This window comes from Impatiens glandulifera, chromosome 8 (assembly GCF_907164915.1).
Source record: "Impatiens glandulifera chromosome 8, dImpGla2.1, whole genome shotgun sequence".
NCBI classification, from domain to species: domain Eukaryota; kingdom Viridiplantae; phylum Streptophyta; class Magnoliopsida; order Ericales; family Balsaminaceae; genus Impatiens; species Impatiens glandulifera.
This window is the reverse complement of record NC_061869.1, coordinates 9,896,508-9,918,795: the sequence shown is the minus strand read 5'-3', so window position 1 is coordinate 9,918,795 and position 22,288 is coordinate 9,896,508. Positions and strand designations below refer to the sequence as shown.

At 20.9% G+C, this 22,288-nt stretch overlaps 1 protein-coding gene across 1 annotated transcript; it reads left to right on the top strand.

Moving 5' to 3' along the window:
* The first annotated feature begins 2,002 nt into the window (after positions 1-2,002).
* Positions 2,003-2,849, top strand: LOC124912939 (protein BZR1 homolog 4-like). Its single transcript, XM_047453572.1, has 2 exons — positions 2,003-2,410; positions 2,475-2,849. Exons 1-2 carry the CDS (start codon positions 2,003-2,005, stop codon positions 2,847-2,849), a joined length of 783 nt encoding a protein of 260 aa, XP_047309528.1.
* Positions 2,850-22,288: the final 19,439 nt, after the last annotated feature.

Below are 22,288 nucleotides of genomic sequence, written 5' to 3'. Positions count from 1 at the left end.
TGAATGTTCTCACAAAACTTAATATGAATGTTATTATTATTCTTAATTAAGAATAACTAATATGATACTTTATAACTATAGTTCTATTTCAATTCGAATTGTTTTCAGTTGGAATCGAAGTTGGAATCGAATCCGTGACACTTTAATATTTTAAGTCGATTTTTATTACTAGACTAACTAGTTAATGTATTGAAAATTATATATAAACTTTATTCTTTTAAACATAAATCATTAATTTAAAAGAGTGAAAATATTAACTTAAATTAAATTATTTAAAATTAATTTTAAATAATTTAATATGTAAATCCATATATTATTTTTTCTATATTTATCTTCTATATTTTTATCCTTCGTATCAAATATTCTTAAATAAAAATTCATTTTATAATAATCCATAGTTGAATAGTTAAGATTATTTAAAATAACCCCAAAACAACCTGTCCTAAAGGTGTAAAAGTTGGGCAATTTATATGAATTGTTTTTGGTATTGAAAAACAATATAATGATAGTGACTAAACCATCTCCCAAGGGTCAAATGATACTTAGATTGAATTGTTTTTTGTCCTACTATACCTATTGCCTATAAAACAATAATAGTTAAGTCCAATGTAACTTTATCCTTATTTTATTGAATAAAATACTATAAGCTGAATAAAAAATATATATATTCTTTTAATTATATAATATAATAGAACAAATTTTATTTTTTATAAATAAAATTATGTCTAGTTTATGATTCTATATTGTAATTATGTTGTTCTTCCCCTCCTCTTCATTATCGTGTGTTCTTTTATTTGATATTTTAAAAAATATTATTGAACAAAAAATAAGTTAATTGGATTTTTAATTGGTTGTTTTATAATTTAATTTTATATAGTTTATATAGTTTAAGAGTTTTAATTAATTAATTAAATAGTTTTTGATGATGAAAAATAAATAAAATATGATCATGAGCTTTTGTTTAAAAAAACTTATTGAATTTTAGATTTTAAATTTTGTATTTATTAAAATTCATTTATCACATTTTATTTGTTTATTTATGCAATTATTTAATGATAAAAATATCATTTTTTTTAAAATCCATGTATCTTAAAAATAAAAATAAAAAAGTTTAAACACACAATTAATAAATCATGATATGAAAAGAAAAAATAAAGAGAAAAATAAGAAAAAAAATGTACTATATAAATTATCGAGTTCATAAATTTTTGAAAAAAACGATTAACTCTCTCACGGACTTTACTAGTTTTCCAAAAAAACGTCATAATAATAGTATTATGAATAATATGAATCGACTACAATTATTGAAAGTTCAAAGTTCAACGATTCTCTCTAACCAGATAATTCAATAAAAAATAATTGGAATAATAACCCAAATATTTAGGTCTTTTTAGATTCGGTCCCCAGTTTTGGGCTGCCCAATCATAATAGAAAAAAGTCTATATTTTTGTTGCCTACGAACTAATTTAAAAAATTGATAAAAAAAAAATAATTTTGAAGAAATTTGAACCTTTAACCCTATACAATTTTAAATCTTTGTGACATACTACTAATCTAAAACCTAAATTTATAATAAATTTAACTAAATAACTTATTAATTTTAATAAATGGGTTTGTCATCTGGGCATCACGAATCAATGAATCATAATAATACTCCAAAAAAAACATACGTTAATCTACAATATTAATCCTAATACAACATTTTAGTATTAAATTTCATCATAAGAATGGTTCATCAAACTAAGGAGATGTTAGATAATAATATAGATGAAAATTATAATTAGTCTTTGAGATTTTGTTATAAAATTAAAATATATATATATATTATAATAATTCAAATAATTTTAAGCAAATTTCAAATAAACCAAAATCAAAGAACAATGTAGAAATGAATATAACAATTTTTCATTTTTCTTTGTCTTTCCCAGTTCCCACACTGAGGGCGTGATCTCTTAGCCTGCAGGCAAAAACACGCATAACTGACTCCTATACCTTCTCTGTCATGCAAAACCAAAACCTTCCTCATCTTTCTCTCTCTCAGATTACTCCTCCTACAAAACCATCTCTACCTGCACTCCAATTCATCCTTCTCTCCAGCCAAATTCAATTCAATTCAATGAAGGAATCTCATGATCATCATCACCAATCACACTCCGATTCCACAAATTCCGTCGGAGTAATCAAGAGAACCGCAATCGAGAAAGAGAAAACCAAAATGAGAGAAAGACAAAGAAGATCCATCACTACTCGCATCTTCCATGGCCTCCGTAAACACGGTGGTTACACTCTCCCTCCTCGAGCCGATATCAATGTCGTCCTCCGTGAACTCGCTAAAGAAGCCGGATGGATAGTCGAACCAGACGGCACCACTTACCGCACCACCGCCACAACCACCACAACCGCCTCAAAAGTAATTTCTCCTGTTTGTTTTCCCTAACTTAACCCTAACTTAACAATCAATCTTACAATCTTAGGGATCTGGTTGTTCCATCTGTCCTCTCTGCGGCAACGCCGGAAAAGGAAGCGCGGCATCGACTCCAAGCAGCAGCGTTATAATCGGCGGTGGCGGTGGCGATTGTTCTACAACCGCTTCGCCTCGGCGAGGGATAACAACCGGAGATCCAGTAACTGCTGCTATGGCTTTCGCTGGCCCTGCTTATCTATCATTCTACAACTCAATCGGTTTCGAGACGAGCAATAATATGAATCCACTAGCTCCGTGCATGTACAGGAGGCTGATCGGCGGCAATGGCGTCACGCCGGCGACATTTGCGGTGGCAAACGATCTGGCGGCGGCGGCGGCATCGAATCATACAAGTCCGGCGACTTCGCCGCCGCGGGGAAGTTAGTTTATTATATAACAATATTATTAAATCAAAAACTGGTTAATTATATAATTTAGATCAGTTTTATGGATGGTAACTGCTAATTAATATATTATATACCATATACATAGATAGAAATATATATTATATTTATCTGACTCATGTATTAATTCATATATATTATTAATTTTATATTATTATTATGGGATTCCATGCAATTTTGCAATTATTATATATAGATATAATTTTTCTATTATATTACATAAAAATAAATTTTATATGATTATTTATTGTTTAATTTTCTTTAACACAATAATGTAATTTTTATCATTATACTTTTAGAAAAATATTAATTTGGGATGTCATTACAATACAACCAACTCACTCATTGAGTATAAACAAATCTCCAATTATTATTTGACTTGTGGTTTTAACTAAGAATATAAAAATACTATAATAAAAGTAAGAATCGGTTTATAGGTGATAATTGAAATATCATATTCGAATTATATATAATATAAAAAACAACACAAATTCAAAGCTAAAAAAACAATTGAGCATATAAACAACATCTTAGTTAATTAGTTGATTATTAAGATAAAATGATTTTGCAACTTCAAAATAGGGAAGAATTGAAGATTCCATATAAATATTTTTTTTTTTTATTTCATATATATATATATAGTAGCATTTAATCATCATCTATATCCATATTCTTTCTTTTTTGAATTCATGTGCGAAGGAATGAAGAAATTAAAAAAATATATATATTATACAAAAAAAAAAAAAAAAAAAAAAAATCTTAAACTAATCATTCATATTAGTTTAAAAAAATTATATAAGTATTTACTTTAGTTGTATTATAAAATATTTTTAAATTATTAATGTTATCCAGAATATATATATATATATATATATATATATATATATATATATATATATAATACAATCTACTACTAAATTTTTAGCCAAAAATTATTATATTAAGTAAATATTAAATATATAAGTATTTTTGAGCGATGTTACCATTTAATTATTTGAAAATTTTAAATAATTTATTGATATTTTAGAGAATAAAAGTTTATAGACTTGTTAATTAAGAACACAAATAGTCTTTAAATTAAAATAATGAGTTAGGGTCAAACATAAAATTATATTTAAACAAAGCCCAACAAGTAGTTGGGCTTTAATGAATTAAGGTTTTAAACATTTATCTAATAAGTTGTCGTAGTAATTTCTCTCTTTATTTTTAATTAATAAATTACTTAATATTTTAATTAAAAATACAAACTTTAAACATTTATTCTCTTTATTCAAATTTTTTATTATTAAAATATTAATAACAAGAATAAGGGTATCAAAATTCAATAGTAGAAAACATTTATTGTTATAAAATTAATTATTTTTTCAAAAAATATAAAAACAATAATAATGTAAATATAATACCTCTATTTAAATTAATTTGTTAAATAATATAATTAACATATTTACAAACACATTAAAAATGTTATTAAATTATTAATATATATATATATATATATATATATATATATATAATTAAGGTATCAATAAGGTACTTTATTAAAAAAAAAACTCTCTAAATTACATTTGATTGATATGGTTATAGTTAATATTAATATATCTCTTTGATTTGTTTCAATCTTTTACAAATAAAATCTAGGAAGTTTAAAATGGAATGTAACAGAGACGAAGCTAATAGGGCAAAAAAAATTGCCTAAAAAAAAAATTGAAACTATATTAATATAATTGGTGCAAAAAAAATTACTGCGAAAATAAATTCACTTTTCCCAGATCTAAAGGAAGGAATTCAAAAAATGATATATATTTAAAACCTAACTCCATATAGGTATAGTTCTGAAATGTCTTTTTTAACCTAAATATTGAAACCCAAAATGTCCAACCTCTTTTGACAAATAGATTGAGACACATATTATTCAAAACAGTCAATCTATTTGACAAATGACAAAAGGGAAATGAACATGTAGGTTTAAACATTTAGGTTAAAAGAAATGAAATTTTAGAACTATATTGAAGTTGGATTTTAAATATACCAGTTTCTGAATTGCTTAAATACCCGGACAAGAAAATTTGCTTGCATCAATTATATAGTATCAAACTTTTTTTCGGCAAATTAATTTGTCCTACTTGATTCATCTCTATTACATTTCATTTTGAAATTTCTAGATTCATCAAAAGGAAACAAATTAAAAAAAGAGATATATCAAAATTAACAATTACCGCATCAATGAAATGAAATATTTAGGGTTTCCACCCTTATGAAGATAAAAGAGAGACAACCGCTTTGATGTTGTGCTGCATACTTCTATCAATAGCACTATGTGGTATGAGAGTTGAAGTGAGAGAGAAAACTAAACCTAAACCTAACTTATATAGTATTAATTTTAAATAAGGACTTTTATCCATGGCGGCGGCTTTGTGTTGATTAAGGGTTGAAGAGAGAAAACTAAACCTAAACCTAACTTATATAATATTAATTTAATTAATTTTAAATAAGGTAATTGATTTTAATTTTTTTAATAATTAAGATATACTTTAACTTTTAAATTTTATAGTAAATTGAAATCATATTTTATTTTAATTTATTTTTTTCAATATTATTTGTAATTCTCATTATTATTTTATTATTATTTTAACTCTCTATATTTTAAAAATAATTATTATATCTTTTTTTTATTAAGAATTAATTATGATTCTAAGTTATATAATTTTAAAAGTTTTTTTTATTTTAAATATAAAACATTTAAATAATTTTTAAAAGGATAAAAAGTATAATATAAAAGGTAAACTTATAAATTAAATTATTAATTATATAAAAAAAAGGAATTACAAAGAATCTAAAATAATAATTTTGAGGCTTATTAAAACACGAGTATGAATCGGGTATCATTAGGGTTAGAACCTGTCAAATAATAATACTCTACCATCTAATCAACATAAAAAATATAGTATATAAAAAAAAATCCTTAAACTAATAATTCATATTAGTTAATTTTTTTATAAGTATTTACTTTAATTGTATTATAAAATATTTTTAAATTATTAATGTTATCCATAATATAATATATATATATATACTAAAATATATTACTAAATTTTTAGTCAAAAAATATTATATTAAGTAATATTAATTATATTAAAATTTTTTGAGCGATAATTTGTAGGACAATTTGAAATAATTTAAGTTTATATAGTAGTGTTTAAATTGAAATATTGAGTTAAGTTTTTATAGTAGTGTTTAAATTTAAATATTGAGTTAGGTTAAAAACAGTATTTAAATAATTTTCAAAAGAAGCCCAACAAGTAGTTGGGCCTTAATGAACTAAGGTCTTAAATACTTATCTTAATTTTTTTTCCAGTTTTTTATTATTAAAATATTTTATTATATATTTAATTAAATTTAAAATGTATATTTTTTTTAAATTATAAAAATATTTTATATATAAAAAACTTAAATATATTTAATATAATTAAATAAAAATATATTATTTAAAAAAATAAAATAAATTATCTTCTTTTATTAAGGATGTATTTTTTTTATTGAAGATTTAGTACACCATAATAAAAATAATTAATATTTTTTGTAAATATTTTCTCACACATATATATATATATAATTGTAAATATTTTTAAAAATAAAAAATTATATTTAAATATATATATATATATATATATATATAATTTTAACATATATTTAAGTTTGTTATATATATTATTTTTTTAATTTTAAAGGGTTATATATATTTTTAAATTTAATTATGTTTATGCAATTAAAATATTTTAAAAATAAAAAATTGAAAAATAAAATAAAATAATGGTTTATAGTTTAAAGTTAGTATTTTTTTAATTAAAATATTAAATAACTTAATTTTAATAAAAAGTGATTTTAGAATTATAAAGGTGATTTCGTTATAAACATTATACTATAATTACTCTTAAATTCATTATTAAAAGAAATTAATTTTCAAAACTAATATTTTTTTTTTCTCTATTTCTTCACTCTCTAAATATATAGCAAACAAAAACATATTAAGTATTCATCAACTCTCATCCAAGAGCTAGTTTTATAGTTTTTTTTAAATGGTTATTTAAGTATATATTACTTAAATACTATTAATTTGTTTAATAATAAATTTATAAAAACATTTAAATAAGGAATAATTTAATATTTTCTTCAATAAATAATTATTTGATTGATAAAAAAAAAATATTATAATTGATTTTTTTTTTTTTTTATAAAATTCCCAAATAAACCATTAGAAGAAGTCCAAATTAATTGCAATATTTTAATTTAATCCCTATTTGATTGCATATTTTCATTTTTTTTATTCTTTAATTAAAATATGTGTATTATATTGAAAATGTATTTATCTTTTTAAATTTTTGTAATTTTAGTACCGCACATTATAATCACCGGGTTTTTAAAAATCTAACGAATGACATCGACAATTAAAATTTTGGGGATTAAAAATGATAAGCACGCTCATACTTAATACATATATTTTTTCAATAAAAAACATAAAAAAACTAAAATATTACAAGGTAAGTGGATTTAGAAATGCTCCTTCCCGAGTTTTTAAGTGTTGACAGTCTTTTAAATCCATTTTTATTAGACTTAATGGATTGGGGCAACCTTAACTTGACCCTACATCATAATTATTCAATAATTTTAACGATATATTTAAGTTTGTTATATATATTATTTTTATAATTTTAAAGGGTTATATATATTTTTAAATTTAATTATGTTTATGCAATTAAAATATTTTAATAATAAAAAATTGAAAAATAAAATAAAATAATGGTTTATAGTTTAAAGTTAGTATTTTTTAATTAAAATATTAAATAACTTAATTTTAATAAAAAGTGATTTTAGAATTATAAAGGTGATTTCGTTATAAACATTATACTATAATTACTCTTAAATCCATTATTAAAAGAAATTAATTTTCAAAACTAATATATTTTTTTTCCTCTATTTCTTCACTCTCTAAATATATAGCAAACAAAAACATATTAAGTATTCATCAACTCTCATCCAAGAGCTAGTTTTATAGTTTTTTTAAATGGTTATTTAAGTATATATTACTTAAATACTATTAATTTGTTTAATAATAAATTTATAAAAACATTTAAATAAGGAATAATTTAATATTTTCTTCACTAAATAATTATTTGATTGATAAAAAAAAAATATTATAATTGATTTTTTTTTTTTTTTTATAAAATTCCCAAATAAACCATTAGAAGAAGTCCAAATTAATTGCAATATTTTAATTTAATCCCTATTTGATTGCATATTTTCATTTTTTTATTCTTTAATTAAAATATGTGTATTATATTGAAAATGTATTTATCTTTTTAAATTTTTGTAATTTTAGTACCGCACATTATAATCACCGGGTTTTTAAAAATCTAACGATTAAAAATCTAACGAATGACATCGACAATTAAAATTTTGGGGATTAAAAATGATAAGCACGCTCATACTTAATACATATATTTTTTCAATAAAAAACATAAAAAAACTAAAATATTACAAGTTAAGTGGATTTAGAAATGCTCCTTCCCGAGTTTTTAGGTGTTGACAGGATTTTAAATCCATCTTTATTAGACTTAATGGATTGGGGGCAACCTTAACTTGACCCTACATCATAATCATTCAATAATTTTAACGATATATTTAAGTTTGTTATATATATTATTTTTATAATTTTAAAGGGTTATATATATTTTTAAATTTTATTATGTTTATGCAATTAAAATATTTTAATAATAAAAAATTGAAAAATAAAATAAAATAATGGTTTATAGTTTAAAGTTAGTATTTTTTAATTAAAATATTAAATAACTTAATTTTAATAAAAAGTGATTTTAGAATTATAAAGGTGATTTCGTTATAAACATTATACTATAATTACTCTTAAATCCATTCTTAAAAGAAATTAATTTTCAAAACTTATATATTTTTTTTTCTCTATTTCTTCACTCTCTAAATATATAGCAAACAAAAACATATTAACTCTCATCCAAGAGCTAGGTTTATAGTTTTTTTTAAATGGTTATTTAAGTATATATTACTTAAATACTATTAATTTGTTTAATAATAAATTTATAAAAACATTTAAATAAGGAATAATTTAATATTTTCTTCAATAAATAATTATTTGATTGATAAAAAAAAGAGATATTATAATTGATTTTATTTTTATAAAATCCCAAATAAACCATTAGAAGAAGTCCAAATTAATTGCAATATTTTAATTTAATCCCTATTTGATTGCATATTTTCATTTTTTTATTCTTTAATAAAAATATGTGTATTAAATATTGAAAATGTATTTATCTTTTTAAATTTTTGTAATTTTAGTACAGCACATTATAATCACCGGGTTTTTAAAAATCTAACGAATGACATCGACATTTAAAATTTTGGGAATTAAAAATGATAAGCACGCTCATACTTAATACATATATTTTTTCAATAAAAAACATATAAAAACTAAAATATTACAAGGTAAGTGGATTTAGAAATGCTCCTTCCCGAGTTTTTAGGTGTTGACAGGCTTTTAGATCCATCTTTATTAGACTTAATGGATTGGGGCAACCTTAACTTGACCCTACATCATAATCATTCAATAATTTTAACGATATAAAAAATATTAATTAAAGTTACGCGAGTTAAATCAGTTCAAATACGCAGTATGATCATGTTTATAGAAAAATTATTCGTTCAAATGATTTGATTTAATTTTAATTTTAAAAAATCGTGAATATTGGTTAATTTGTATCAAAATCTTATTTCTATGAGAATTTTAAACATAAAAAGTGATTAAGGATCAAAACTGCAAAACTGTATAACTTATTGTAGTAAAAAAAATTGAGTCAAATTTCTTAAAACAAAGAATCAAAATTAATGTTTAGAGGGAAATGATAAAGTTTACCTCTTAGGAAATTTTGAAATTTCCCATAAATAGTTTAATAACACATATTTATTAATATTACAAGAAAAGTGATTAGAGATCAATTAGAATGTAGAATGTTGTTAAAAACTTGTATAGGTCTAGTAAAATTATTACCCGAGTTGATCTTTGTGTTGATAGAGTTTAAGATGACCATATTTTGGACTAAGGATCCATATATATATTAAGTAGGTCTCGTTTATAAATAATTATAATCTCGTTTTGACCATAATTTTTTTTATTTCAACTTCGATCATTACCTTTATTAAATTGTTGCGTTTGTAATTCAGAAAACTATTCAATAGTATTTTACAAAAAGAAAAATCTATCAAACTTTTTAATAATTAAATTGTAATTATTGCTCTTAAAATTTTTATTAATAAAATTAAGAATCAACCAAAATTAGATTAAAAACATTTGGAGTGAAATTGAATGTATACCATATAATAATAATAATTGTTAATATTTTTAATTATATTTTATTTTATAATGTGTATCATATTTATTACTATCATAATTGTTCATAGAAATGGGTTAGTTAGTTAGAATTCATATTTATTTATTTACATTTCCTTTTCATTTTGTATATTATCTAATAGAAAAGTATTGGCCAAGGAGATAGGTAGTAGGCTCTTATGGTTTGGCCAATAGATGTTTGGCCACCAGATCATAATGAAACTAAATACATAAATATAAAAATAAAGAGAAATGACAAATATAATTTAAAGCATTTAAAGTTGATATAGATATAATTTAAAAATGACAAATATAAGAAGAGAAATGTGTTGACAATGATTTTGCATTTTTACAAATTTTATGAGTTATTGAAGGATTATTTATATGAATGTAAGTTTATTTTAATTTAAAAATGACAGGTATAAGAAAATTATTTATTTATTTATTATTTTTTTTTTCATGTTCATCCTTTGTGGTAAACTATTATTATTGATTTTGGATTTTAATTTACTTTAATTTAAGAATAATCGTTTAATTTAAGAATAATGGTGCGTAGAAGTAGAAGAGAGAAAAGGGAAAACATGTAAGAAAATATTAATTATGTATTTTCTACCCATTTTATGCCATTCTATGGACTGTTGATGTAGTAGAAATGCATGTGAATTATTTTGTGTATCAAAATTTAATTGTAGAAAATATTTATTGTTATAAAATTGACTTTTTTATAGGAAAAAATGTAAAAGCAATAAGAATTTAAATATAATACCTCAATATAAATTATTTAGTTAAATAATATAATGAACATATTTATAAACACATAAACTAGAGTATTAGTTAATTAGTTGATTATTAAGATAAAATGATTTTGCAACTTGAAAATAATGAAGAATTAAAGATTCCATATAAATATTTTTTTTATAATATATATATATATAGCATTTAATCATCATCTATCATCCATATTCTTTCTTTTTTGAATTCATGCGAAAAGGAATGAAGAAATTAAGAAAATATATATATTATACCAAAAAAAATCTTAAACTAATCATTCATATTAGTTTAAAAAATTTATATTAGTATTTACTTTATTTGTATTATAAAATAATTTTAAATTATTAATGTTATCCAGAATATATATATATATATATAATACAATATACTACTAAATTTTTAGCCAAAAAATACTAATATTAAGTAAGTATTAATTATATAAGTATTTTTGAATTATATTACCATTTAATTATTTGAAAATTTTAAATAATTTATTGATATTTTAAAGAATAAAAGTTTATAAATTTATAAATTAAGAACACAAATAGTCTTTAAATTAAAATAATGAGTTAGGATCAAACACAAAATTATATTTAAACAAAACCCAACAAGTAGTTGGGCTTTAATGAATTAAGGTTTTAAACATTTATCTTAAAAATAAGTTGTCATAGTAATTTCTCTCTTTTATTTTTAATTAATAAATGACTTAATATTTTAATTAAAAATACAAAATAAAAACTTTAAACATTTATTCTCTTTATTAAGTTTTTTATTATTAAAATATTAATAACAAGAATAAGTGTATCAAAATTCAATAGTAGAAAACATTTATTGTTATAAAATTAATTATATTTTTCAAAAAAAATATAAAAACAATATGAATGTAAATATAATACCTCTATTTAAATTAATTTGTTAAATAATATAATGAACATATTTACAAACACATTAAAAATGTTATTAAATTATTAATATATATATATATATATATAATTAAGGTATCAATAAGGTACTTTATAAAAAGAAAATACTCTCTTAAATTAAATTTGATTGATATGGTTATAGTTAATATTGATATATCTCTTTCATTTGTTTCAATCTTTTACAAATAAAATCTAGTAAGTTTAAAATGGAATGCAATAAAGACGAAGCTAATAAGCTAATAGGGCAAAAAAAAAATTGTCTACAAAAATAATTTGAAACTATATGAATATAATTGGTGCAAAACAAATTACTGTGAAAATAAATTCACTTTTCCCATATCAAAAGGAAGGAATTCAAAAATATGATATATATTTAAAACCTAACTCCAAATATAGGTATAGTTCTGAAATGTCTTTTTTAACCTAAATATTGAAACCCAAAATGTCCAACCTCTTTTGGCAAATAGATTAAGACATATACTGTTCAAAACAGTCAAAATATTTGACAAAAGGGAAATGAACATGTAGGTTTAAACATTTAGGTTAAAAGAAATGAAATTTTAGAACTATTGAAGTTGAGTTTTAAATATACCAGTTTCTGAATTGCTTCAATACATGGACAAGAAAATTTGCTTGCATCAATTATATGCATATATAACATCAAACTTCTTTCCGACAAATTAATTTGTCCTACTTGATTCATCTCTATTACATTTCATTTTGAAACTTCTAGATTCATCAAAAGAAAACAAATTAAAAAAAGAGATATCAAAATTAACAATTACCGCATCAATGAAATGAAATATTTAGGGTTTCCACCCTTATGAAGATGAAAGAGAGACAACCGTTGTGCTATTGTGCTCTGCAGACTTCTATCAATAGCACTATGTGGTATGAGAGTTGAAGTGAGAGAGAAAACTAACCTAAACCTAACTTATATAGTATTAATTTTAAATAAGGACTTTTATCCATGGCGGCAGCTTTGTGTTGATTGAGAGAAAACTAAACCTAAACCTAACTTATATAGTATTAATTTTAAATAAGGACTTTTATCCATGGCGGCGGCTTTGTGTTGATTAAGGGTTGAAGGAGAGAAAACTAAACCTAAACCTAACTTATATAATATTAATTTAATTAATTTTAAATAAGGTAATTGATTTTATTTTTTTTTAATAATTAATATATACTTAAATTTTAAATTTTATAATAAATTGAAATCATATTTTATTTTAATTTATTTTTTTCAATATTATTTGTAATTCTCGTTATTATTTTTTTATTATTTTAACTCTCTATATTTTAAAAATAATTATTATATCTATTTTATCAAGAATTAATTATGATTCTAAGTTATATAATTTTAAAAGTTTATTTATTTTAAATATAAAAATATACATTTAAATAATTTTTAAAAGGATAAAAAGTATATTATAAAAAGGTAAACTTATAAATTAAATTATTAATTATATAAAAAAAAGGAATTACAAAGAATCTAAAAATAATAATTTTGAGGCTTATTAAAACACGGGTATGAATCCGGTACCATTAGGGTTAGAACCTGTCAAATAATAATACTCAAGCATCATAAAAAAAAGTTAGTATATAAAAAAAAATCCTTAATTAGTTAATTTTTTTATAAGTATTTACTTTAATTGTATTATAAAATATTTTCAAATTATTAATATTATCCATAATATATATATATATACTAAAATCTATTACTAAATTTTTAGCGAAAAATATTATATTAAGTAATGTTAATTATATAAGTATTTTTTGAGCGATGATTACCCGGACAATTTGAAATAATTTAGGTTTATATAGCAGTGTTTAAATTGAAATATTGAATTATGTTTATATAGTAGTGTTTAAATTTAAATATTGAGTTAGGTTAAAAACAATATTCAAATAATTTTCAAAAGAATCCCAACAAGTAGACTTAATGAACGAAGGTATTAAACATTTATCTTAATTTTGTTTTCCATTTTTTTATTATTATATATTTAATTATATTTAAAATGTATATCTTTTTTAAATTATAAAAATATTATATATATAACAAACTTAAATAAAAATACATTATTTTAAAAAATAAAATAAATTATCTTCTTATATTAAGGATGTATTTTTTTTTATTGAAGATTTAGTACACCATAATAAAAATAATTAATATTTTTTTGTAAATATTTTCTCATATATATATATATATATATATATATATATATATATATATATATATATATATAATTTTAAATATTTTTTAAAATAAAAAATTTATATTTAAGTATATATATATATATATAATTTTAACATATATTTAAGTTTGTTATATATATTATTTTTACAATTTTAAAGGGTTATATATATTTTATAATTTAATTATGTTTATATAATTAAAATATTTTAATAATAAAAAATTGAAAAATAAAATAAAATAATGGTTTATAGTTAAAAGTTGGTATTTTTTAATTAAAATATTAAATAATTTAATTATAATAAAAAGTGATTTTAGAATTATAAAGGTGATTTCATTATAAATATTATACTATAATTAGTCTTAAATCCATTATTAAAATAAATTAATTTTCAAAACTAATATCACTTTAAAAAAGAAATTAATTTTCTCCATTTTTCCCTTTCTAAATCTAGCAAACAAAAACATATTAAGTATTCATCAACTCTCATTCTAAGTGCTAGTTTATAGTTTTTTTTATATTAGAAATGGTTATTTAAGTAATATTATTAATTTGTTTAATAATAAAATTATAAAAATATTTAAATAAGGAATAATTTATTATTTTCTTTAATAAATAATTATTTGATTGATAAAAAAAAGAGATATTATAATTGATTTTTTTTTTTTAAATCCCCAAATAAACCATTAGAAGAAGTCCTAATTAATTGCAATATTTTAATTTAATCCCTATATTTTCATTTTTTTATTCTTTAATAAAAATATGTGTATTAAATATTGAAAATGTATTTATCTTTTTAATTTTTTTTAATTTTAGTAATGCACATTATAATCACTTAGTCTTTAAAAATCTAACAATTAAAAATTTAAGAATGACATCGATAACAATTCTTAATGGATTTTTAAACACATGATGTATTATAACATAATATATTAAAATTTCGTGGATTAAAAATGATAAGCACGCTCATAGTTAATACATATATTTTCATTAGAAAAACATAAGAAAACTAAAATATTACAAGGTAAGTGAATTTAAAAATGCTCCTTCACTTCACGAAGTTTTTAGGTGTTGACAGGCTTTTAGATCCATCTTTATTAGTCATTTATTAGACTTAATGTATTGGGGCAACCTTAACTTGACCCTACATTATAATTATTCAATAATTTTAATGAGAGACATCGTATCAATATAAAAAATATTAAGTAAAGTTACTTGATTGAATCATGAACGCGAATATATTCAGTTAAATCAGTTCAAATACGTCGTATGATCATGTTTATAGAAAAATATCTCGTTCAAATGATTTGATTTAATTTTAATTTCAAAAAATCGTGAATATTGATTCATTTGTATCAAAATCTTATTTCTATGAGCATTTTAAACATAAAAAGTGATTAAGGATCAAAACTGCATAAGGAGGGACTTATTGTAGTAAAAAAAATTGAGAGTCAAATTTCTTAAAACAAAGTATCAAAATTAACGTTTTACCTCGTTTACCTCTTTGGAAATTTTGAAATTTCTCGCAAATAGTTTAATAACACATACATATTTATTAATATTGCAAGAAAAGTGATTAGAAATCAATTAGAATGTAGAATGTTGTTGAAAACTTGTATGGGTGTTGATCTTTGTGTTGATAGAGTTTAAGATGACTATATTTATTTGACTAATTAAGTCATAAGACTAAGGATACATATATATGTTAAATAGGTCTCGTTTATAAATAATTATAATCTCGTTTTGACCATAATATTTTTATTTCAACTTTTCGATACCTTTATTAAATTGTTGCATTTGTAATTCAGAAATCTACTCAATAGTATTTTAAAAAAAAAAAATCTATCAAATTTTTCCATAATTAAATTGTAATGATTGCTCTTAAAATTTTTATTAATAAAATTAAGAATCAACCAAAATTAGATTAAAAACTTTTGAAGTGAGATTGAATGAATACCATATAATAATAATAATTGTTATTATTTTTAATTATATTTTATTTTATAATGTGTCATATTTATTACTATCATAATTGTTCATAGAAATGTATAGAAATGGGTTATTTAGCTGGAACTCATATTTATTTATTTACATTTCTTTTTCATTTTGTTTATTATCTAATAGAAAAGTTTTGGCCAAGGAGATAGGTAGTAGGTTCTCATGGTTTTGCCAATATATGTTTAGCCACCAGCTCATAATGAAACTAAATACATAAAATAAAAATAAAAATAAAAATAAAAATAAAAATAAAAATAAAAATAAAAATAAAAATAAAGAGAAATTTATTTACATTACTGTCATTTGTGAAGTCAATATAATATCTAGCTTTGGAAAGCATTTAAAGTTGATATCAAATATAATTTTAAAATGACAAATATAAGAGAAACGTGTTGAAATTGATTTTGCATTTTTACAAATTTTATGAGTTATATAAGGATTATTTTTGTGAATGTAAGTTTATTTTAATTTTAAAATGACAGGTATAAGAAAATTATTTATTTAGTTATTATTTTTTTTTTTTATGTTCATCATTTGTGGTGAACTATTGATAATGATTTTGGATTTGAGTTTATTTTAGTTTAAGAATAACATGTGTAGAAGAGAAAAAAGAGAAAACATGTAAGTAGATATTAATTATGTAGTTTCTATTCATTTTATGGACGATTGATGTAGTGAGAAATGCATGAGTTATTTTGTTTTATTCATAATTAATAAAAAGAATAAGTGTATCAAAATTTAATCGTAGAAAATATTTATTGTTATAAAATTGACTTTTTTTATAGAGAAAAATCTAAAAGCAATAAGAATTTAAATCTAATACCTCTATTTAAATTATTTAGTTAAATAATATAATGAACATATTAATTTATTAACATAAACTAGAGTATAATACAAGTCTGAATTTGAATTAAAAATTATTAATATATATATAATTAAAGTATATTCTATAATATTATATAATCTAAATCAATATTAAAAAAGTTAAATTTTTAAATAAAATAAAAAAAAATTGGTTCAAAAATTTGAAGTCATGAAGAATGAAACTAACCCTCTCAAACGGGTACTCCATTATTCACTCCATTATTCGATTAAAAAACTTAAAAAATTATAAATATTGAAAATAAAAACACAACTTTTATAAATAATTTTAAAATAGTAATATCGAGAAATAATTTTTTTAAATCTTGAAGATAAATTAGTGTGAAAAAAATAGAATGATAATTAAAAAAATAGAGATTAAATATGAAAGAATATAATATTTTGTTATTAGATAAAAGTTTGGAGTTTAAGATTTATGGAGAGAAATAATTTTTAGAAATATAAAATATTTAAAGTTGGAGTGTAGAGTATTTATGACAATGCTTAGAGTGAAGTGTGAATAAAATTAAATTAAATGTTGTATTTGTAATGATGAAACATTTGAAAAGTCACACATTGAACTTTAATAAAATAAATATTAATATAATCGAATATCGGGTTTGTGTTTCACACCCTCTTCATCATCGACCCGTACCTGACCAGGTACCTTCTTCGGAAGTTCTTCCCCTCTCCATGCCCAACCTCGAACCCGATTTAAAATACTCGAATTTGAATATCGGATATACGGGTACCTATAGTATAATATCTATAGACGTGGTTACTTATCTCTCTATCTATATCCGTTTTGTACTAAAATCTGTTTTGCACTTGATTTTAAAAGTATTTTTTTTTAAAATACTTTCTTAAATTAAATTTTATTTATGTGGTTATAGTTAATCTTGATATATCTTTTGCTTTTTAAAATGGAATGCAATAGAACTGAGACAAGTAGGGCAAAATAAATTGCTAAAAATAATTAACTAAGGATATAATTGGTGCAAAAAAAATTGTTTTTGAAAGAAAATTCATTTTTCTCGGATTCTCAGGGCATTTCAGAAAATAATATGCTTAAAATTAAGCTAAATCCAAATATGGGTATAGTTCTGAAATCTATTTTTATTTTATCAAAATGTGAAAACTAAATGTACCTTCTCTTCTCCTTTTACTTATTTTTGGCAAATAGACAGAGACACTATCTAGAACAATTTTAATCTCCTATACAGTTCAAAACAAATAAGAAGATATACTGTCAAAAATAGTCAATCTAATTGTCAAATGACAAAAGGAGAAGATGTTGAATGAACATTTAGGGTTTAAACATTTAGGTTTAAAAAAATGAAATTTCATAAATATATTGGAGTTAGGTTTTAAATATACAATTTTTTGAATACCTTCAATATCCAGAATAAATGAATTTCTTTGCGTAATAAATTTTCATGCATCAATTGTATTTATAAATTCAAACTTCTTTTCAGTATTTTTTTTGCCATACTTGCTTAAAAAGAAACAAATTTAAAAAGAGATATAAAAAGATATATCAAGATTAATCGATTACCACGTCAACGTCAACGTCAACGTCAACAGAATGAAACATTTAGGCTTTAAACTCTGAAGAGAGGTAACACAACACTTCTAGAAATGGTGGCAACATCTATGTATTATCAATTTAGGGTTAGGGTTGAAGTAAGAATGAAGTGAGGGAGAAAACTAAAACTAAACCTAACTTATATAGTATTAAATTAATTAATTTTAAATGTTGGACTTCTATTTATGTGTTATCAATTAGGGTTGAAACGATAGAGAAAACTAAAACTAAACCTAGCTTATATTAGTATTAAACTAATTAATTTTAATATTTTATATAAGTTGTTTTATTTAAGTATAATAATTAAGATATATTTTCACTTTAAAATTTTATAATGAACTGAAATCATATTTTTTATTATTATTTATAATTCTAGTAATTATTTTTTATTATTTTAGCTCTATATTTTAAAAATAATTATTATATCTATTTTATCAAGAATTAATTTTGATTATAATTTATATAATTTTAAAAGTTTACTTATTTTAAAATTATTAATGTTATTCATAATATATATAATACAATCTGTTACTAAATTTTAGTCAAAAATATTATATTAAGTAAATATTAATTATATATGTATTTTTGATAAATGGTTACCATTTAATTATAATATATTTGAAATAAGAGAAATGATTGTGAGAGAGAATTTGATGGAAGGAATAAGGAAGAAATGATGTGACGTAATTTGATTAGCCAATAAAATAATAAAATTTCTCTCTTTCCTCACTTTTTATTATTTTTTTCTAACCAGTGATGTAATGACACATCATTTCCTCCCCATTCCCTTACTCAAATTCCCTCCTCTATTACTTCTGAAATAATTTAAGTTTATATCGTAAAGTTTAAATTGAAATAATGAGTTAGAGTAAAAAAATATTTTAATTATTTTAAAAAGAAGCCCAACAACTAATTGGGCATTAATGAACTAAGGTTTTAAACATTACCATTATATCTAACCTAAAATTACACCCATATATAGTAATTTTTATCTTTTATTTTTTTATTATAAAATAACTTAATGTTTTAATTAAAAATAACAACTTCAAATTATTATTTTTTCTTCAGTTTTTTTATTATTAAAACATTTTAATTATATATTTAATTAAATTGAAAATGTATACCTTTTTAAAATTATAAAAATATTATATATATATATATATATATATATATATATATATATATATATATATATATATATATATAACGAACTTAAATATATTTAATATATATATTAATATAATTAAATAAAAAATATTATTTAAAAAATTAAATTAAATTATATATATTAATATATTTTTAAAGTTTAATTTGTATTTTTCTATAATTTGGTACCAAATTCTCGAATTTATTGGTAATTTCTATATATATTATGGATGTATTTTTTTTGTATTCAAAAATTCTTTTACCGTGGAAGATTTAGTAGATCATAATAAAATTAATAATTTATTTATTTATTTTCTCTTATATAAATAATTTTAAATATTTTTAAAAATAATAAATTTATATTTAAGTATATTAATATATATATATATATATATATATATATATTTAACGTGTATTTAAGTTTGTTATATATATATATATATTATTTTTATAATTTTTAAAGGTTATATATATTTTAAATTAAATTATACTTATATAATTAAAATTTTATATTTATAAATAAATGAAAAAAATAAAATAATGATTTTTAGTTTAAAGTTGATATTTTTTAATTTAAATATAAAATAATTTAATAGTAATAAAAAGTGATTTTAGAATTATGAAGATAATTTTGTTATGAACGGGTGGAATCATTTAATAAGATATTTTACTATAAACATGATCATTAACTTATTTAAATCAATTTAATTGAGATTATTCATGTTTAAATGTTTAAGATTAGTTTCAAATAAAGTCAAGTCAATTGAAACTAAGAAAGTTAATTAGGTTAATTGATCGCTTTTTAATTATTATCAAGACTTGGGTCAAGAAGTCAAGCAAGGGTTGGCCTAATATGGCCATTGGATCCAATAAATAGATAATAAAGAAGTAAAAGTCAATTGAAAATGTAAAGAAAATAAATAAATAACCACTAGTACAAGAAGAAAATGTCATGTGGGTTAAATTTGACAACTATGTTTATTTATTTTTTTTTTTTAAATCTTCGCTATTATTTTAGTACCGCATATTATAATAATGGATTCGGGTGTTTAAAAATCTAGTGAAAATTTCTCGTTACGATAAATATTGTTGGACAATTAGTGTTTACCTCGCCAACAACATAGATCTAACGAATGACATTGTGAGAAATCCTTATAAGATTTTTAAACATCTAAATCGATGTATTATAAAATGCAATATTAAAAGATAAGCACGTTGTTACCTTTATTACACATATTTTCATAAAACATAAGAACACGAATTGATATATTAAATGTTTTCTTAAATTACATTTTATTGATGTGGTTATCTTTAATTTTGATATATCTCTAAATAGACAAATAGGGTTAAGAAAATTGCTGAAAAAAAGTTTGACAGGTGCAAAAAAAATTTGTTACGAAACCAAAACAAATTCATTCTTCCCGATCTTGAAAATATTTAGAAAATAATAGGTTTAAAACTTAAGTCCAATTTTTAACCTAAATGTTGAAAGTTGAAACCATAAATGTTCAGACTCATCTACCTTTACTTCTTTTGACAAATAGATTGAGACACTATCCAAAACAATCTTCATCTTGCATATAGTCCAAAACAAAAAGTACTTTATTGATATGGTTATCTTTAATCTTGATATATCTCTAAAGAGTACTGTTTTGATTTGTTTCTTTTTATAAATTTAGAGATTTCATAATGGAATGCAATAGAGATGAGGCAAATAGGGTTAAAGAAATGGTTGAAAGAAAGTTTGCAGCTAATGATTTCACTCGTGCAAGAAAATTTGTTATGAAAATAAATTTATTCTTCATAGATCTTGAAAGTATTCAAAAAGATTGGTAGGTTTAAAACTTAACTCCAATTATGGATATAGTTATGAAATATTATTTTTTTAACCTAAATATTGAAAGTTGAAACCATAAATGTCTCTCGACTCATCTTCCTTTACTTCTTTTGGCAAATAGATTGAATAGATTGAGACTATCCAAAACAATCTTCATCTTGCATATAGTCCAAAACAAAGGAGAAGATACAATGTCCAAAACACTCAATATATTTGCCAAATGCCAAGAATGAGAAGATGTTGAATGAACATTTAAGATTTAAACATTTAGGTTTAAAAAAAATGAAATTTCAGAACTATATATTGAAGTTAGGTTTTAAAAATGCCATTTTATGAATTCTTTCAAGATCTTGGAAAAATGATTTGTTTTCATAGAATTTTTTTTTGCATCAGCTAAATCCTTAGCTGCAAACTTGTTTCACCAATTTCTTTAACCTTACTTGACTCATCTTTATTGCATTACATTTTGAAATCTCTAGATTGATAAAAGGAAACAAATTAAAAAAAGATATATCAAGATTAACTATTACCGCATCAATCCGAAGATGAAGAAGAAAGAGAGGAAAGCGTTGGACTCCTCTATCATAGCGGACTTCCAGCAACTATGTGTTATCAATTGAGGGTTGAAGTGTGAGAGAAAACTAAAACTAAACCTAACTTATATAGTACTAAACTTCTATTGATGGCGGC

Excerpts from the sequence above, each read along its gene's own strand:
- LOC124912939 (XM_047453572.1), top strand. The coding sequence starts at position 2,003 with ATGCAAAACCAAAACCTTCCTCATCTTTCTCTCTCTCAGATTACTCCT. Across the intron at positions 2,411-2,474 it reads CCACCACAACCGCCTCAAAA|GGATCTGGTTGTTCCATCTG; the intron begins GTAATTTCTCCT and ends TTACAATCTTAG.